The 18,634-nt window shown below is 43.6% G+C and overlaps 1 protein-coding gene across 1 annotated transcript in view; it reads left to right on the plus strand.

Annotated features, from left to right (window-relative positions):
- RP1 (RP1 axonemal microtubule associated) overlaps nt 1-18,634 on the plus strand; it is a 729,254-nt gene that overhangs the window by 566,474 nt on the left and 144,146 nt on the right. The window contains exon 46 of the mRNA XM_077271713.1: nt 13,573-13,811. Within this exon, the coding sequence (XP_077127828.1) occupies nt 13,573-13,811 (239 nt within the window). The remainder of the gene's footprint in view (nt 1-13,572; nt 13,812-18,634) is intronic.

The following is an 18,634-nucleotide window of genomic DNA, read 5'->3' on the forward strand; positions in this document are numbered from 1 at the left end:
TCACTTCCTGGTCTTTTTCCCGCTCTCTCCTTCGGGAGCGGTTTCGTTTTCTCTGCCTCCGCCCCCCATTAAGAATTAGGAGGCGGATCTCTGCTGCTGACAGACACGTCCTCACCGTGCAGAAATATTTAGACTGGGCGGCAATTGCTGTTCGCGCTCTCCAACTTGTCTACGCCCACTCCACGCCCCTCTTCTCTTCCTGCGCTCTCCTCAGCGCTGCAATGGCGGCGGATTTTGGTGGCAAATGGCACAACACACAGTCTTTTCAATAAAGTACGGTTCAAGTACAGTAAATCACAGTCTCTAGGCACACATGACCTGATTCTTCAGGCTTAAGTAGATCCTGTTCGTGACGCCAAGATTTGGAGCGCCCCCACACCGCCGCAGGGCCGAGGGGTACCCGGAGCCGGGCCTCTGGGATCTCAGTCCTGGGGTTGTCACGGTGGCTAGACCCGGTCCGTGGCCCTGTCTGTCAGTGGGGGACGTCCGTTGCAAATAGGTGCTGTTAACGGTGGTATAGCGGTGCAGTTGTGGGGTGCAGGTCGCGGTAAATAACGAGGACACCAGGTTGCAGTCTCTTTACCTCTTTACTGGAGATCTCTCGGTCCTCAGTCCAGAATCCGGTCCACCAGGCTGCGCAAGTCCGGCCGGTTCAATGGCACCTCCAGAGTTCTCCTCGCAGGTGGAAATCAGTGCCTTCCTTCTTAGCGCTTTGTGTTGTAGTCCTTCCCTGCTATGCTTACGGAAAGTACCCCACAACTGTTGTGTCTGTTTCTTAAGTTCCCTCACAACTCGATTAACTGATCTTCTGCTAATCTTCCGTCCCTTCCTGATGTTACAGTAAGAACGGCACCCGTTTGTCAGGTAGGCCTGGAGTTCTTCCGGGACCCTAGAGACGCCCCTCTCCCGCAATTGCCCCCCAAGACTTCATAGGTGATATGTGGTAGACAGCCCGCCTGAGACTGACTGTCCTGCCGCTGTTTGGAGTATGGCTTAAAGCTGTATATTATTCCACTCCCTCGGCGTTCCGGCCACCGGTAATGCGCCTCAGCAAGGTGCTGCCTCTTTCAACAAAACCCCTGCTGGTATTCTCCTTCTGCTTGATTTCGTTTCTCACTCAGCACAATCTATCTCGCTTCTAATCCTTTCTTAGGGCACCGCCGCTATTCTGAGCAGGCACGGTCCCGTTACGTTCTTTCAATGCCAAGCCTCTGCCAGGATCCCACCCCTGGCAGAGACCCTACTGTCTCTTCCTCCACAACACCCTCTCTCACTAGGTGTTGCTTCGTTCGATCCAGTCAGCTTTCTCTTCTAACTTCCTGCCTGACCCCCAGTTTACCCACTATGGTGGGGAGTGGCCTAATGAATAGCACCCTTAGCTCCCCCCGGAGGCCCAGCTGTGAAACATATTGGTGTCTGTGATACCTGATTGGAGGAACTCCTTCAGTGCCATCGAATGCACCATGGCTCCCCTTAGTGGCAGAGCCACAGTACTGCAACGACCAGGACTCTGGGGCGCTGCAAGTATACAGTACGTTTTTCATGCTTTCAATGCAATGATTCTGCACATTGAAATCAGTAGAAAACACATCCATTATCCAAGCCATGTGGCCATGTAAGACATTGAAGAATAGAGCTTTTTTGCTGTGTTGCATTAGATCACGGCAATATGTGTCATGCGACACTGAAATGGCAGTGACACAATGTTGGCCGGGTGCCCACGATCCAGAACTAGCAGCGCTGCCATTTATTGAATGCAGGTAAATCTGCATGTGTTTACTGAAGCGTGCAGTGTCACTGGGTTCAATACATTTCTATTGATGTAGTTTCTGTTGCGGAGACTTCGTTGGGGTCTGGAAAGACACGCCGCATGTCCATCTTCGTGGGTGATCCACGGGTGTCTGTGGAAGCACAGTGGACATGGGATTTATTGAAATCCCATCCACTATGCTGTAACATCTCAATACTGTGGGTTTCACACTTCATAAGTACGCAGCGTCCAACCCGCAGCAACTTGTGTTTCTCCCTTCTACTAACCTCACTCTATCCAACATCAAATTTCTCCTGGAGGGTTCAACCATAACTCCCAAGCAGCATGCCCGCTGTCTTGGGGTCATATTAGACACAGAACTTTCCTTTACTCCCTATATCCGATCACTCACTCGCTCTTGTCACCTGCATCTTAAAAACATCTCCAGAATCTGACCGTTTCTCACCGTTGAAACTGCTAAGACTCTTACTGTCGCTCTTATTCATTCTCGTCTGGACTACTGCAACTCTCTTCTGATCGGTCTCCCTCTTACCAAACTTTCTCCTCTCCAATCCATCTTGAATGCTGCAGCCAGAGTCATATTTCTGTCCAGCCGCTTCACCGATGCCTCCATCTTGTGCCAGTCATTACACTGGCTACCCATTCGCTACAGGGTCCAGTATAAACTCATCTCTCTCACCCACAAAGCTCTCCACAGTTGTGCACCGCCTTATATCTCCTCTCTCATCTCTGTCTATCGCCCTACACGTGCCCTCTGTTCTACAAATGACCTAAGACTAACATCCCCCGTAATCCGAACCTCTCACCTCCGTCTCCAAGACTTCTCTCGTGCTGCGCCAGCTCTCTGGAATGCACTTCCCCAGACGATCAAACTGATACTTAGCCCCGACCTATTCAAGCGCGCTTTAAAAACCCATCTCTTTAAACAAGCCTACCACATCAACTACTCAGTAATCTAACTTTGCCCTGTTCCCTCCTTCCAAATATTATTCTGAATCTGCACCTTACTATTCATCTGTCTCCACACCCTCCATGCACATGATAACTGCACTTGATACTTGACTATTGCACTTAAACACACGGACTGATGACCGGATCATGCAGCTTTGTATGAAAATCCCTATGTATTATAATTGCCAGACCTGAAATAACGAGCACTTTTCACCTATTGTGTCCCCCCCATTTCCTTGTAGATTGTAAGCTTGTGAGCAGGGACCTCACTCCTAATGTCACTGTTTAAATTGTCTTAACTCGTACCGAATTCATTGTTTGTACATGTCCCCGCTTAATTGTAAAGTGCTGCAGAATATGTTGGCGCTATATAAATAAAAATTATTATTATTATTAACTCCGGATAGTGGGCACGTACCGAGACTTCTGACTTCTTATGGTTTTTCGTTGCGACCTGTGACATACTACAACTGTTACACAAAGTGGCAAATGTTTCTATGGGCAGGTACAGATGACCGTATATTCTCACATCCGAGAGAATTGAGTCGATTATGCAAATTATATTCTGATCAAACTCTAATTAGAGTGCGATCATAGTGTTTTCAACAGCAGAAAAAAAAGGCAGCAACACTTACCTGCCCAGATCTTGGAACAAATGCACTGCAGGGTGCAGCCAGCCCATAAAGCAAGATGTTAGCAACACAGGTGCAAAAAAACAGATCGACAGTCACTCTCCACATACCCACTCCTGGAGGGGGTGACTGCCCAGTATACACGTTCGGTCTTGCATGAGGGGTGTTCGCACTGGGATGCATTGAGAGTGTGCTGGTCAGCCTGCCTAATCGAATAATAGGGGCGTGACTAATAGGCTGTGAACCAGGCACTATGCAGTACCCTTGTGTGAACAACGCCCTATGTGGGCCTTTATTGTGCACTTGTATACTGGGCAGTCACTCCCTCCAGGAGTGGGTATGTGGAGAGTGGCTGTTAATCTGGTATTCTGCACCTGTGTTGCTAGCATCTTGCTTTATGGGCTGGCTGCACCCCGCAGTGCATTTTTTCCAAGATCTGGGCAGGTAAGTGTTGCTGCCTTTTTTTTCTGCTGTTGAAAATTGAATTTTTGTAGACCTTGGGTCTCTAGTGGCTATTTAGTTTTGCCATCATAGTGTGATCCAAATCTCGAGGGTGATGAGAAGAAGTAGAAACTCATTTCTTCCATCTTCTCCATTCTGATAGTTTATGAAAATCAGACTGCACTCAAACGTCATCCGTGTTCAGTCCGATGGTCTCCGCAGACTCAATAACTTGCATGGCTAAATGCGATCTGAATATCGGATCAATCTGTGGCCTTTGGTGATATTTTTTTTTTCCTCAGACTGGTTTGGTCTGAGGAAAAAATTTGACTTGTGCCCAGACCCATAGAATAACATTGGTCCGAGTGCGATCTGATGTTTTGTTGGATTTTCAATCACTGGCTGCAGGTCGCAAGGGAATCACTTGCTATAAACTTTATTGCAAGTTGCAGGAATACTACTTATCTGCAACTTCACTGTTGCTTCACAATTTATTTGCTGCCAATTCACAGTTGCACAAATTTTGGAACGTGATTTTTGTGAGAAGTGCTGAAAATGTATGCTGTGTACCGTCAGCCTTAATAAGATTTCCGAAATCCTGTTTGCTACAATGTAACAATAAATTATTACAGTAATCGAAACACGTGTTAACACACCCTCCATTTAGGCTCAGCTTTTGGCTAAAAGGATAGATAAAATGTAACATACTATTAGGAAACTGCAGAATGTGAGCTTGACTTAAATATAACTACATTTCTAACAGTCAAATACACTGCTCAAAAAATAAAGGGAACACTTAAACAACACAATATAACTCCAAGTAAATCAAACTTCTGTGAAATCAAACTGTCCACTTAGGAAACAACACTGTTTGACAATCAATTTCACATGCTGTTGTGCAAATGGACTAGACAACAGATGGAAATTGTTGCCAATAATCAAGACGCACTCAATAAAGGAGTGGTTCTGCAGGTTGGGGGACCACAGACCACATCTCAGTACCAATGCTTTCTGGCTGATGTTTTGGTCACTTTTGAACATTGGTTGTGCTTTCACACTCGTGGTAGCATGAGACGGACTCTACAACCCACACAAGTGGCTCAGGTAGTGCAGCTCATCCAGGATGACACATCAATGAGAGCTGTGGCAAGAAGGTTTGCTGTGTCTGTCAGCGTAGTGTCCAGAGACTGGAGGCGCTACCAGGAGACAGGCCAGTACACCATAAGACATGGAGGCGCCGTAAGAGGCAACAACCCAGCAGCAGGACCGCTACCTCAGCCTTTGTGCAAGGAGGAACAGGAGGAGCACAGCCAGAGCCCTGCAAAATGACCTCTAGCTGGCCACAAATGTGCATGTGTCTGCACAAATGGTTAGAAACTGACTCCATGAGGATGGTCTGAGTGCTCGACGTCCACAGATGGGGGTTGTGCTCACAGCCCAACACCGTGCAGGATGCTTAGCATTTGCCACAGAACACCAGGATTGGCATATTTGCCACTGGCACCCTGTGCTCTTCACAGATGAAAGCAGGCTCACACTGTGCACATGTGACAGATGTGACAGAGTCTGGAGATGCCGTAGAGAGCAATCTACTGCCTGCAACATCCTTCAGCATGACCGGTTTGGCAGTGAGTCAGTAATGGTGCGTAGTGGCACTTCTTTGGAGGGCTGCACAGCCCTCCATGTGCTTGCCAGAGGTAGCCTGACTGCCATTAGGTACCGAGATGAGATCCTCAGACCCCTTATGAGACCATATGCTGGTGTGGTTGGCCCTGTGATCCTACTAAGGCAGAATAATGTCAGACCTCATGTGGCTGGAGTGTGTCAGCAGTTCCTGCAAGATGAAGGTATTGAAGCTATGGACTGGCCCTCCCATTCCCCAGACCTGAATCCAATTGAACACATCTGGGACATCATGTCTCATACCATCCACCAACGTCACGTTGCGCCACAGACTGTCCAGGAGTTGGCATATGGTTTAGTCCAGGTCTGGGAGGAGATCCCTCAGGAGACCATCCGCCCCCTCATCAGGAGCATGCCTAGGCATAGGCATTGTAGGGAGGTCATACAGGCACAGGCACAGGGAGGCCACACACACTACTGAGCATCATTTTCCTGTCTTGAGGCATTTTCACTGAAGTTGGGTCAGCCTGTAACTTAATTTTCCACTTTGATTTTGAGCATCATTCCAACTCCAAACCTCCGTGGGATATTAGTTGTGATTTACGTTGAAAATTTTTAGGTTTTATTGTTCTCAACACATTCCACTATGTAGTGAATAAAAATTTACAACTGGAATATTTCATTCAGTGATATCTAGGATGTTGGATTTTAGCGTTCCCTTTATTTTTTTGAGAAGTGTATAATACCTCAGAACAGAAAAGGATGATCATTTAGTCAACTCACATTATGTGTTAGCGATGGTTCAGTGGACAGCGTAAAAAGGAGAAACTAACATAGGAATGCAATTTGTGATATAAATATCTTAAAACTGGAGTATTTAGTGACTTGTTACAGGTCTCGGTGGACTTGTGTCAGAGTGAAATATACAAACAGTTTGCTATAATGCTCCATAAAACTCATTTAATAATGCACCACAAACACACAAACTTTTTATATATGTGACATAAATTTGCTGCTGATAATTCCCAGTTACACTTCTAGATGACAAACCATCATAGCTGAGAAATTACCGCTGTGAAATCATCCCAACTGCAGCCCTCGACTTTCCACATATGCATCAATGTAATAGAATTCAATCAATTTTAAAAGCTTCCAAAGTCTCTCTTTCTCTCGTATATACTGTACAGTGATGGCTGGCAGTGTTGGCACACCTAAAATTGTTTCAGAAAATGATGCATTTCTCTCTGAAAATGATTGCAGTTACACATGTTATTCTATACACACGTTTATTTTCTTTGTGTGTATTGGATCAACACACAAAAAAATGGAACAAAAGGCAAATTGGACATAAATTCACACTAAACCCCCAAAATGGGCAGGTCATAATTGTTGGCACCTTCAGCTTAATATTTAGCTGCACACCATTAGGAATATATAACTGCAATCAGTCACTTTCTATAAACCATCAATAAACTTCTTAGACCTCACAACTGGAATTTTGGACCACTCTTCTTTTGAAAACAGCAATTTTAAGATCTCCCCACAGATGTTCAATGGGATTTAGAGCCAGACTTATTGCTAGCTACTTCAGGTCTATGAGACTGTGAGTTGTCTCATAGATGCCTCTCCACTACTAAACTGTGGGCTTGATGTCACCTGACAATACAAAGGTGACATCAACCCCACAAATATGAACCCCACTTGCCACCGCTATAGGGTAAGTGGGAAGAGCCAGGCAAAGCACCAGAATTTGCACATCTAATAGATTTTCTGGGCAGATGCAGGCTGCTATTTTTAGGCTGGGGGGCCAATATCCATCGCCTCTGTAGTGCAACGGTGTCCTCACAGTGCAGTGATGAGGCAGTGACCCAGGAAAGTTCAAAGTTAATGTAGTTTTAATGTCCAAAAGCTCACAAACAAAACAAACGTTATCCTCCGGATCGCAGCCTGGAAACAAGACAGTCCGTAAATGTGTCTGGCTGCCGAGGGCGACTGCACCACTGTATCACGCTGCAAGGTGCCAGAAGTTCACTCCACTTGGCTCTGTGTTCCCTCACTCAGGCTGAGCTTTTGCAAAACCAACTGCTCTGCAACTTGCAAACTCCATACTGACACACCCAAGCCTCTGCTGCAAGGGTTTTTCACAATAACCTGTGGCCATAGGCCACATGGAAAACCCACTACGGGGGAAGAAACAAACTGCCCCACTACCTTCTTGTAGTCCGTTTCAAAAATAAAAGCCCATGACAGGTTTTCCTAAATCTGCTTTGGACAAATAGCTTGCCCAAAGCCAACACTCACTTTTATTCTACATTGCAATTACAGCTATGCCTGTGACTGCAATGCACTCCCATGGCCTCAATATGCTTGTGTGCGCATCCTGGGAGACACATAACGACTCTTGCATATGACCCTCATCACTGCCTCACACCCCTTACCATCCTGAGAATACCAGCCCCCAGCTGTTTGCTTTAGCAAGGCTGGTTGTCAAAAATGGGGGGACCTCATGTCATTTTTTAAAATTATTTATTTAAATAATTAAAAAATATGGCATAGGGACCCCTCTATTCTTGATAATCAGCCTTGCTGAAGCTGACAGTGGAGGGTTGCAGCCCCCAGCTGTGAGTTTTGCCTGGCTGGTTATCAGAAATACAGGGAAACCCACGCCATGCTTTTTTTAAATTATTTATTTACAGCGCAGGAGCCAGCTAATGAATACACCCATCAGCCACTCCTGCTTTCGCTGTTATTAGCAGCAGCAGGTGTCGGATGATGGGAGCTGTAGTCCTATCAGCTGACACCAGTGACCGGAGGTAAACTTTACACCTCTGATCATGGCTGAGCGCTCACGCTGTCTATTGATAGCGTGGGAACCGCAGCTCTCTGACCGGCGGGGATCATTTCACTGCCAATCAGAAGCGGTGTTTGTCTCGCTGTCATGCACATTACAGAGTGACAAACAGTCCTGGTGAAGTCCGTGTTCAATGTTTGTGCCTGAACAGTAGGTGTTCGGTACGGACGCCGAACTTTACTGTTCTGATTTTCCCATCTCTACTACCTTTTTATTGCTGCTCTTTTGTTGTCTCCTGTGCCTGCTGATAAAGTTTAGTGGCTATATAAAAATTATGATTTAAGTTCCTTAGGTTTTTGCACCAAAAACGCAGCAAAAACTGATACCTGCATTTTTTGCTGCATTTTTGCACTTACTCATTTTTTCCTATGGGTGAAAAATGCTGCAAATACGCAGAAAAATAGCTGAAAGAAATGACATGCTACAGTTTGCAAAAACGCAGCAGTTTTCCAAATCAGTCAGGAAAATAAAACCAATGTGTGTGCAGGAAATTTTTAAAATCTTACAGACTTTGCTGGTACTGTAAAACACAACTTAAAATTTGCATTAAAAAAATGCTGCAAATATGCAATGTCTTAACATAGCCTTAAACCCCTGGGTCTCTGACTTCTACTGCAAGTCAATTAGTTTTGCTACTTGACTTGTGCTCCAGTCTGTGCTTCTGCTATTTTCCTGATTCCTCCTGTTTTATGACCATGGCGTGTATTTTGACCATCCTTTTTTTTTATGTCTTTGTTCCTGACGTAACCCCCTGGAACTGACCCGGCTACCTGGCTATCAGTCTTGCAAGCTTGCGCCATCAAACAGCACCTGACTCTATGGCCTTTGGCCTGGGGCATGTATGTGAGTCCAGATGCCTATACTAGGGTTAAAGGGTGAAGGCCAGGGCAACCCCTGGATTCTGTGTAGTAGTGTAGTGTAGTAGCTTGAGCCAAGCCTGTTTGCGGTTGCCTGTTTTGGAGTTGACAGGTGACTACGAACAGAGCCAACGTGGCACTCAGGTTTTGTGACATTTCTCTTCTAACTGGTGCCTTAGCTGACAACATGAAATTGGAAGAGGTTTTCATTGTTAAGTAACTGCCTTGTATTCTTGTTAATTAGAAATTTGTTGTCTAAACTTTAGCTTTGTACCTTAGACGTTCATTGGGATGTCCTCATTTTGCAACATTGTCTTAAATGAATTAGTTAGGAAAATTACTTGTTTGCAATCAATGTTCCAAATTTGTGGATTTATTTTGTATATGGTATTTCATAAAAAATGATGATTCTGAAAGGAAGCTAAAGGTTTTCTGACAAAGGTGTCAAGGTTCTGTCAAGGTTATATATTATAGATTGATAAAGTATGCTTTCATATTCAATTTGCATCTTTACTTTCTATATCATATACTGTAAGTCAACAAAATAATTAAACTAGTCTACCTTCGGTCATTGATTGAAATGAAGCTTTCAAGAAATTTTGCATAAATCAATATTATAAGCTAATATAAGATAATGTCTAATATATGTTTCTTTCCCCAGTTATGAGCTACTTCTTCCTCTTACACTCGCCTCCTTAGCTTGTCATCCACTCTGGAATAACAGCTGAAATCTGAACTGCTATGTCATTGTGGTGCAGTGTTACACAGCGCAGTACAGTCATTACAGAGTTGGGGTCACAAGGCATGAGGAGCAGAGTAAGGAAACAGACAGGGGGAGACACTAAAAGATCTCTCTGAGATTTCTAACAAATCTAATACCTCACATTAGAGCTTGATTCACATCCATATAGCTCAGTACTCTTCTATAAATTCCTTTCTGCTGCTGCTTCTATCTGTGTGTTGATACCGGAATGAGGAGCAAGAATGCCTCTATGTTGTGCTGTGTATGGGAAATAGCATAGCAGCTAGTCACCCACCTCCCGCTCATGGCCCAATGTTAATTGAGAGAAAGAGAAAGCACCTACAGATGGGGGAAAACTGGGGAAAATGCAGAATACAAGTCATACAATGGCCAGATATACTGTTATCCCTAATGTACTCATACAGAACAGTTTATTCTGAAATGCTTCCTGAAAGTATAGTTACCTTTTAAAGGGAATCTGTCAGCAAGTTTTTGCTATGTAATCTGAAGACAGCGGGAGATAGGGGCTGAAACACAAAATTCAGAGATGTGTCACTTGTCAAAGTGTGTGCTGTTATTTATTAACTGTGAAGGATTTATCACTAAGAGATTAACATTGCTGGACTAGTCCAGCAACTAAGCATGTCACTATCTATGGACTTTGTACACTAAGAGCCTAGTGTGGGTGGAGTTAGCTTACTCAGCTCTGCTTCATTCTGAATATAAAAAATAATTGTGTCAGAACAGCTGCACCTTGTAAGCGATAAGTCATTGGATTCAGCTTCTCTTTGTCTACATCATGCTGCTCTCAGATAAGTTAGCAAAAACTTTCTGACAGTATCCCTTTAAAGTATTCCTATAATTTCAGGCGAACTTGCAGCAGGATTGCTGTGTCTGCCTCTAGCTCCTTCCCCTCCACTCTCCATAGAACTTTGTGAGTAACCAGCCGCCATTGTTTATCTCAATAATGGGAAAGTCTGTATTCACAGAAGGCAGATTTTTACCTGAGAGTTAAGAATATTGAAGCAGTTTCTAATCTGCAGCAAGTCAACTATTTTAATGTGTTTTTGACCATTTAAATGAGTGTGAAAAAATAGCATCAAAATACACGCAAAAATGTACATATTTTACAGTGTTTTCCTGCCAACATTTCAGCATTTGCAGCAGATTTATCTGCTGCAAATATTGCATGTGTGCATACAACATTTTCTTTTCAGGCTGATGAGCTTGTTAAGTTTTTCAAGAGAAAGATGCTTCAGGAAATACCTGCTTTTTTCCATAAGTGCCTTTATCAACATTTTTTTCTGTTTTCAGAGTGCTTTTTCAATGTTTTTGACCCAGTGAATTTTTCTTACCATTTTTCCAGTGTTTTGTGGCATTGTTTGTACTAGCATTTTCAAGGCATTTTTTTAACTCCATTCAACAATGAAAAAACTGATGTCAGTTTTTGAAGCAAAAGAGCTGTCAAAATGTTCAAAGGGATGCCTGGGCATCTTTGGGGCCTTTTGATTCTTCCAGTTGATTTCTATTCTAAAGTATAGTTCGTCTTCAGAGGGGAAAACTCCTGAAAAATGGTCAGCTTATCTCTTTTAACTGCTTGGCATCTTTGGAAACGTAAAGGCTATGTGCACACGTTGCGGATTTAGATGCGTTTCCGCAGCGTTTGTGGATGCACAGAATTGCCTCAAATCCACAGTGCATTGTGCACACAATGTTAATCAATGGGAAATACAAAAATGCTGTGCACATGCTGCGGAAAAAAAAGCGCAGAATCGCAGCATTTTATTTTCCGTAGCATGTCAGTTCTTTTTGCGGATCTGCAGCGTTTCTGCACCCATTGGTTCTGTCAAATCGGGCACGCAACTCCACAGCAAAACCGCAGATCTTTTTAAACCTGTGGTTTTGCTGCGGAGTTGCGTGCCCGAAACCCTGCAGATTGGGAGGGGCTGAGCTGTGTGGGGATGTGCGGGTACAGTATAGTCCCATCATCCGGCTACTGTGTTCAAGTGTAAAAAAAAAACACATACAACATACAGTACATACATACCTATCACCTAGTGCCCGAAGCCCTCAATCACCTGTAAGAAATATAAAAATAATAAACCAACAATATACTCCCTGATCCTCAGTAATACATGTAATAACGAGTGTCCCAAGATGATCCCCCGTGGAGAGCTATTGCGTCAGCATATGCAACCGCTCTCCAGTGGCACCGGTGATACGTTGACGGAAGGTATCCTTTGGCACTGTATCCCTCCACCGCTGTGAGTACAGTATAGTTCATACTGTGACTTGCAGCCCAGCTGCGTGGGAAAAGTCTCATGCAGCAGTGCCGTAAAGTGAGAGCAATGAACTCATTGAACCCTCAGTGATAACACTGCAGGAGCCATTGTCTCCTGTCAGTGTGTCACTGGAGGCCTATAGATCTCCTGATGTGACTGCTCTATAGGGGAGATCGTCGCGGGACACTCGTTATTAATTGGACTGCGTCAGAGTATATGGTTGGTTTATTATTTTTTATTTTTTGCAGGCGATTGATGGCTTCAGGGAATTAGACATGGTTGTAAGTATGGTGAAATTAAGAATATTAAAATACTTTTTTCTGTCTGTGTCTTTTTAATTCTTTCACTACTATAGGATTAGTAATGGATAGGTGTCTTATTGATGCCTCTCCATTGCTAACCAGGCTTGATGTCACGTTACAATACAACGATGACATTAATCCCTTATTACCCCATATGCCACCACTACAGGGAGTGGGAAGAGAGAGGCTAAGTGCCGGAATTGGCGCATTTTACAGATGTGCCATTTCTGGGGTGGCTGGGAGCTGGTATTTGTAGCCAGGGGGGCCAATATCTATGGCCCCTTCCTAGGCTATGAATATCAGCCCACAGCTGTCTGTTTAGCCTTTCTGGCTATTAATTATAGGGGGACCCCATGTCTTTTTTTGGGGGGTCCCCCTATTTTAATAGCCAGTAAAGGCTAAATATACAGCTGTGGGCTGATATTCATAGCCTGAGAAGATCCATGGGTATTAACCCCTTCCCAGGCTACAAACATCGGCCCCCAGTTGCTGGCTTTCCCACTCTGGACTTGAAAATTGCGTGGGAGCCCGCGCATTTTTTTTTCCATTTTTTGTGTACACAGTGCTATATAATGGTTAAAATATATTAAAAGGATAAAAACTAAGATGGGAGCAGTGCTTCTTCACCTTTAAGTGTTTGTTTTGAAAACTTTTTACTTGACGGTGTCAAATTTGGAGCGGATTCTATGAGGAATCCACATCATAGAAGTGATGGCTTTCCTTTCTTTCCCTGCAGCGTTCTTAAAATCCTCATTAGAAAAAAAACACTCACAAATCTCATCATCCTCGTATGAACAGCAAAGTGAAGTTTACATTGAAATTTAAAAATGTTCTAAGCACATTTGAAGTGTTTTTTTTTTCTTTAGGATAACCAGGGAAGACAGTGATCGATAAATAGTTTTATGTACTTGCGCTACATAACATACATAATTAGGAGGGTTTAGCAAAAAAAAGTTTACAGAACTGCTTAAGAGACAATGTGATTACTGTGCAATTTGCCAGGAGACATCATTTATCAGTTGTGGGAAGTTGTTACATCATCAGTATAGTAAATGTGTTCTTTGCAGTTAAGTTTGCAATGAGACAGTAATGACAAAAATTGTATTAACTGTTTATACAGGGACAATCCATGTCGTTCTGGTGACAGAAAATTTTTCCAACCTTGTAAATAATTCTACTGTGTCTTTAACAATTTGCTGTAAATATGGAAATTATAAACCTGTCAAATATGCAAAAGAAGAACTAACCGGGGGTGAATCCATACACACAGTAGAGATCAATGGTAGCCTTGGATCTATCCAAAAAGTGCGACTTGAAATGGAGGATGACCAAAAAGACAATAGCTGGTTCTGTAAAATGGTAAGTGACACTAATTGTGGCCTAAATCAAATGTTATTGCCTGCATTAGACTATGGAGTTATTACTGTAATGTTACTGATCGTCTGACATTTTGTACTAACAAGTGAAAGTGAGAGCCTGTATTTCTAATGATTCTCAGAAGGTTAACCTCATTCATCACTGTACGTATTAAGCAGCTTCCAGTACTATAGACCTTTAAAGGAGCGTGAAGGGATAGACACCTACTATACCAGCATTGAAAAGCACAGATTTGTGGGACAAGACACATAAACGATATTAACAGTGTGACGGGCGAGGCATAGGTAGGCCATATGTACACAAAATACGATCGCACTGCGTTTTTTGCAGGTTTTTTCCAAAATCGGGATAACGACATGACACTTTTAGTGATTTTGTTCTGAGTTGGATGGATGAACTTTGGCTTTTAAATAGAACCTATCACTTCTGAGAAAAACACAAAATATAAATAGACATTCTCACCTTTCCTTAAATTAATAAATCGGATAGTTTTCCTAAGTATTGCATTTTGTTTTAATTTTACCAGTGTGAACACAAATTCTGGGGAGATTCTCTTTTCTTGAAGGCATCAACTGGGGGGGGGGGGGGCATTAAAAACAGTATTTAGATGGTAACTAAAGCTTTGTGCTCAGATTTTGCAGGATTTTACCTGTTTGGTAATATGGTCGATCACTGCTCTATATAATGCCAAAAGCAAAATAGAAACATGATGAAATAATGTGTAAAAAATAAAGATTATTATTATTATTATTATTATAAAAATAAAGAAGAAAGATTATTATTATTATTATTATTATTATCATTATTATTATTATGTATCAGAAAGACTGCAAATCAGCAAAAGGCAAATTAAGGAAACCTTTTTCTCACCTCCCCCAAGGCTCCTGAATTTTTCTCAATGCAAAATATTGATATATGTCAACTATGTGATAAGATGCACCCCACATAAAAGCAGAAGACTCATATGCTTCTAAAGACATGCCATAGTTGCTTTTAAAGAACTAATGTGCACAATGAGGACAAGGTTGCTTCTAAAGGGTCAATTTACTAGAATTGGACCAAGCAGCTTATAAAGGTGTTATCTAAGTCTCTCAGTACATAAAGACAGTGCCCACAGCAGACACATTGAGGAGCTATGAAAGCTTTTATGTTTGCAACTTTTTTTTATCTTATTAATCCCCTTGATGATCTACGATAGCCAGGAATCCATCTTATATTGCTTCATAAATTGAGGGGACCTGTCAACAGCAAATAGGCTATTAACTTGCAGATATGGGCTTAATCTGCAGGTCAGTAACGTTACTAACCTGTCTAACGCCTGCACTTTGCCGAACACTGCAAGGAGAAAATTAACTTTATTCTCCCTGGCAACGTTCAGTATCAGTCACCAGGGCTGCACCGCCGCTGTTTCAGTCACCGCTCTGAGAATACAGAGCATTGGCTTTAGCTCTGGAAGGGACCATCATGTTCAACCCCCTGCTCCATGCAAAATTCATTCAACCATCTCAGACAGATGTCTGTACTGCCTTTCTTTCAAGACTTGAATTTTTGAATTGAAGGAGAACTCACCACCTCTGCTGGCAGCCAGTTCCACTCATTGATCACCCTCACTGTCAAGAAGATTTTTCTAATATCTAATCTGCATCTTCTCCCATTTCAGTTTCATTCTATTGCTTCTTGTTTCCTTGTGTAAATGATAGTAAGGATGATCCCTCTAAATGTGACATTCCTAGACAGCTCTAAAATCTCATCTCAGCCTTCTTTTTTGCAAGCTAAACATTCCCAGATCCTTTAACTGTTCCTCGTAGGACATAGTTTGCAGTCCGCTCACCATCTTTTGTAGCTCTTCTCTGAACTTGCTCCAGTTTATGTGGGGTTTTTTTTAAACGTGGAGCCCAGAACTGGAGGGGGATAATCACTTCACGTGATCTAGACTCTATGCTTCTCTTAATACATCCCAGAACAGTACTTGCCTTTTTTGCTACTACACGACACTATTGACTCTTGTGCAGTCTGGGATCTATTAGTATACCCAAGTCCTACCATTCTCTAGATGTAATTTTCATTTTTCTTGCCCAGATGTAGAATCTTACTTTTCTCCCTGTTAAATGCCATTCTATTAGCCACTGCCCACTCTTCAAGCTTATCTAGATCCTTCTAAAGAGGGTGAGAACTATTTGATTTTGACATTTTACACAAGTTCTACTATTTGGAGACCACTTTGGTGGAAAAAGCCTTCAATTAGGGATGAGTGAATCCGAACAGTAAAGTGTACAGTACCGAACCCCAAACACCGACTTTTTATTAGAAAGTTTGGTTTACTGTTCGGGTTTGTATGCTGAATAAAGTTTGTTGAAAGACTGCAGCACAGCCAATCAACAAGCTTTTAGGCTGTGGTCATTTCCCGAGCCATCACAGCCATGTCAAGTATTAGCATGGCTGTGATTGGCCGGTGCACCACGTGATACAGAATGTATAAATGACAGATCACTAGTGTCACCACCATTCTGCTCTGCTTATGGTAGGGACAGGATGCAGCTGGAGTAAGGGACAGTATTAGGTTTTGTGTCTGCGCAGTTTTCAAAAAAGCCTCTGTGTCTGCGGGAGTAGTGTGCCTACAACTAATTTTTTCTACTCTGCACCCTTGTCTGTGGGAGTACTGTGCCTAAAAACTGCTGAAACAAATTAGTGCATCAAATAGGGGACGTGGATGTGGTCGTGTAGTGTGCATGTAGTACAGTCTGTTGCAGTGTGACCATAACACAGGCTGGTGTAGCGTGCCCATAATGCAGCCTGGGGGAGCATGTCGGTAATACAGTCTGGTGCAGCATGTTTGGAGTACATCTTTTCCACAGTCCACAGCTTGATAGCTTTCTTACATGCACTTATTGACAGATTCATGTTTTTCATGTTTATCTATAGTCAGAAATTCGTAAAAGCAGGCAAAATTTACTCATTGGGTAACCATTCGCAGTTTCATTGTGCCATCCGTGTGTGGGAATTGTGGGAGACTTTAGAATAAGCTACTGGAGCTGCAATTACTGCGACTGCTGGCACAAGATTTGCCCTCCAAAATATCCTTATTAAAGGATTTAAAGTACTCATTCCAACTCATTCTAAAGAGTCATGGATGGGTATATTGTCTTGCTACATCACCTGCTCAGGGGTGGCTAATTTGTGCAACTGCTGCCTTCTTTGGATGTGGTAGTGGTTTCTAAGGCTTACTCTCAGGAATCAAAACCCTGGTTCTTACCCGTGGTCATCATAGAAGGAAGCCCATATGGTGGGGAGATAGTCAGAAGAGAGAGCGGCTTGCTGTGTGGGCAGGTCCCAAAGCGGCAGGCATATGGAAAACACCTCTTGCACTAGGAGGATGAGGTGATTGGCCTCTAGAGGACACCGTGGCCACCCTGCTTCATCACCCAGTGCACCCATGGCGACGTTCAGCATCGTTTGGGAGAGGGACGAAGGCATGGGGGCCTATGCGAAGCCTCTGTCAGGCTTAGATCTGCCTCCGCCATGGGTGTTCCTTGATCCACCAGCAGACAGGTGTGGGGATTGGGATGTCAGGGTTCACCACACCTCTGGCACAAACTGGGTAAATATAGTGGTGTCTGGGGCTGAGACTGAATGCATTTGGGCGCATGTCCTACACCACCAACATGTGTGCCATGTTGCGCTGCTTTGTTTAATCCACAAACATGGTAAGCGCTGCTGATGACATCATCAGTGTTACTATCCCACTTTTATGCATCCTTGAAAAATAGCTTTAGGCAATGATGGATGAGTTGGTTGCACAGGAGGAAGAGGAGGAGGAACAGGGAACATTCACACCATTATCAAGCCAGTCATCCACATATGGCACGGAGAGTGGGTTCTTGTACCAACAGCCATGGGACAGCAGGGAAGCACTCAAAGCAGTTCACAGGCATCACTAGGCTGGGGTGATACAGAGAACCCAGTTGATACACCTCCCACCAAGGACAGCTTGTCATTGCCTCTGGGCAGTCTGGCACACATGAGCCAATACATGCTGCTGTGCCTGCGCAATGACTGCCAAGTTGCCCAGATTGTTACCAGTGCTGATTACTGTGTGTCCACTCTGCTGGATCCCTGCATCAAGGACAATGTACCATCCTTACTTCCAACACAGAGCGAGCTTGGAAAATGCAGGAATACAAGCGTAGTAGTGACAGTGTTTCCAACCTGACAGCGGGGGCTCAGTGGAAGCACAAGGCAGAGGTGGAGGAGGAAGTCGCCAACGCAGCTGGGGCACCAGCACCACTTCAGAAGGGAGGGTTACCGTGGCTGAAAAGTAGAAAACCTTCCTCAGCACGCCACAACATCCGGCACCACCTTCTAATACAGGAGGCAGCATTTCAACAACATGCTGGAAGAGTAGGTGTTCAATCGTCTCCATATATAGAGTGATGGGTCTGCCTTATTAAGCTTCTGGGTCTCCAAATTGGACACATGGTCTGTGCGTGCCCTTTACACCTTTCATGTGCAAGACGTCTCTGGGGCAAAAGTACTGTTGAAGCGTGTGTTTAGCATGGCAGGGGGTGTGATCAGACAGGCTCACCCGCCTGTCTACAATCAATGTGGGCATGCTCACATTCATTAAAATGAACCAGGTGTGGATCACATACGACTAGTCCTTACCTTTTGGCTGACTAGAAAAGTAGACCAACTGCACCCTGCCATTGTTATACTCCACCTCAGTTTGTTCATTATATTTGCCATTCCCAATGTATTGGGGCCTGTCCTCCCTTAAAAAAAAAAAAAGGCAAAAACTAAACAACAAA

Source organism: Ranitomeya variabilis, chromosome 6, assembly GCF_051348905.1.
Source record: "Ranitomeya variabilis isolate aRanVar5 chromosome 6, aRanVar5.hap1, whole genome shotgun sequence".
In the NCBI taxonomy this organism is placed as follows: Eukaryota; Metazoa; Chordata; class Amphibia; order Anura; family Dendrobatidae; genus Ranitomeya; species Ranitomeya variabilis.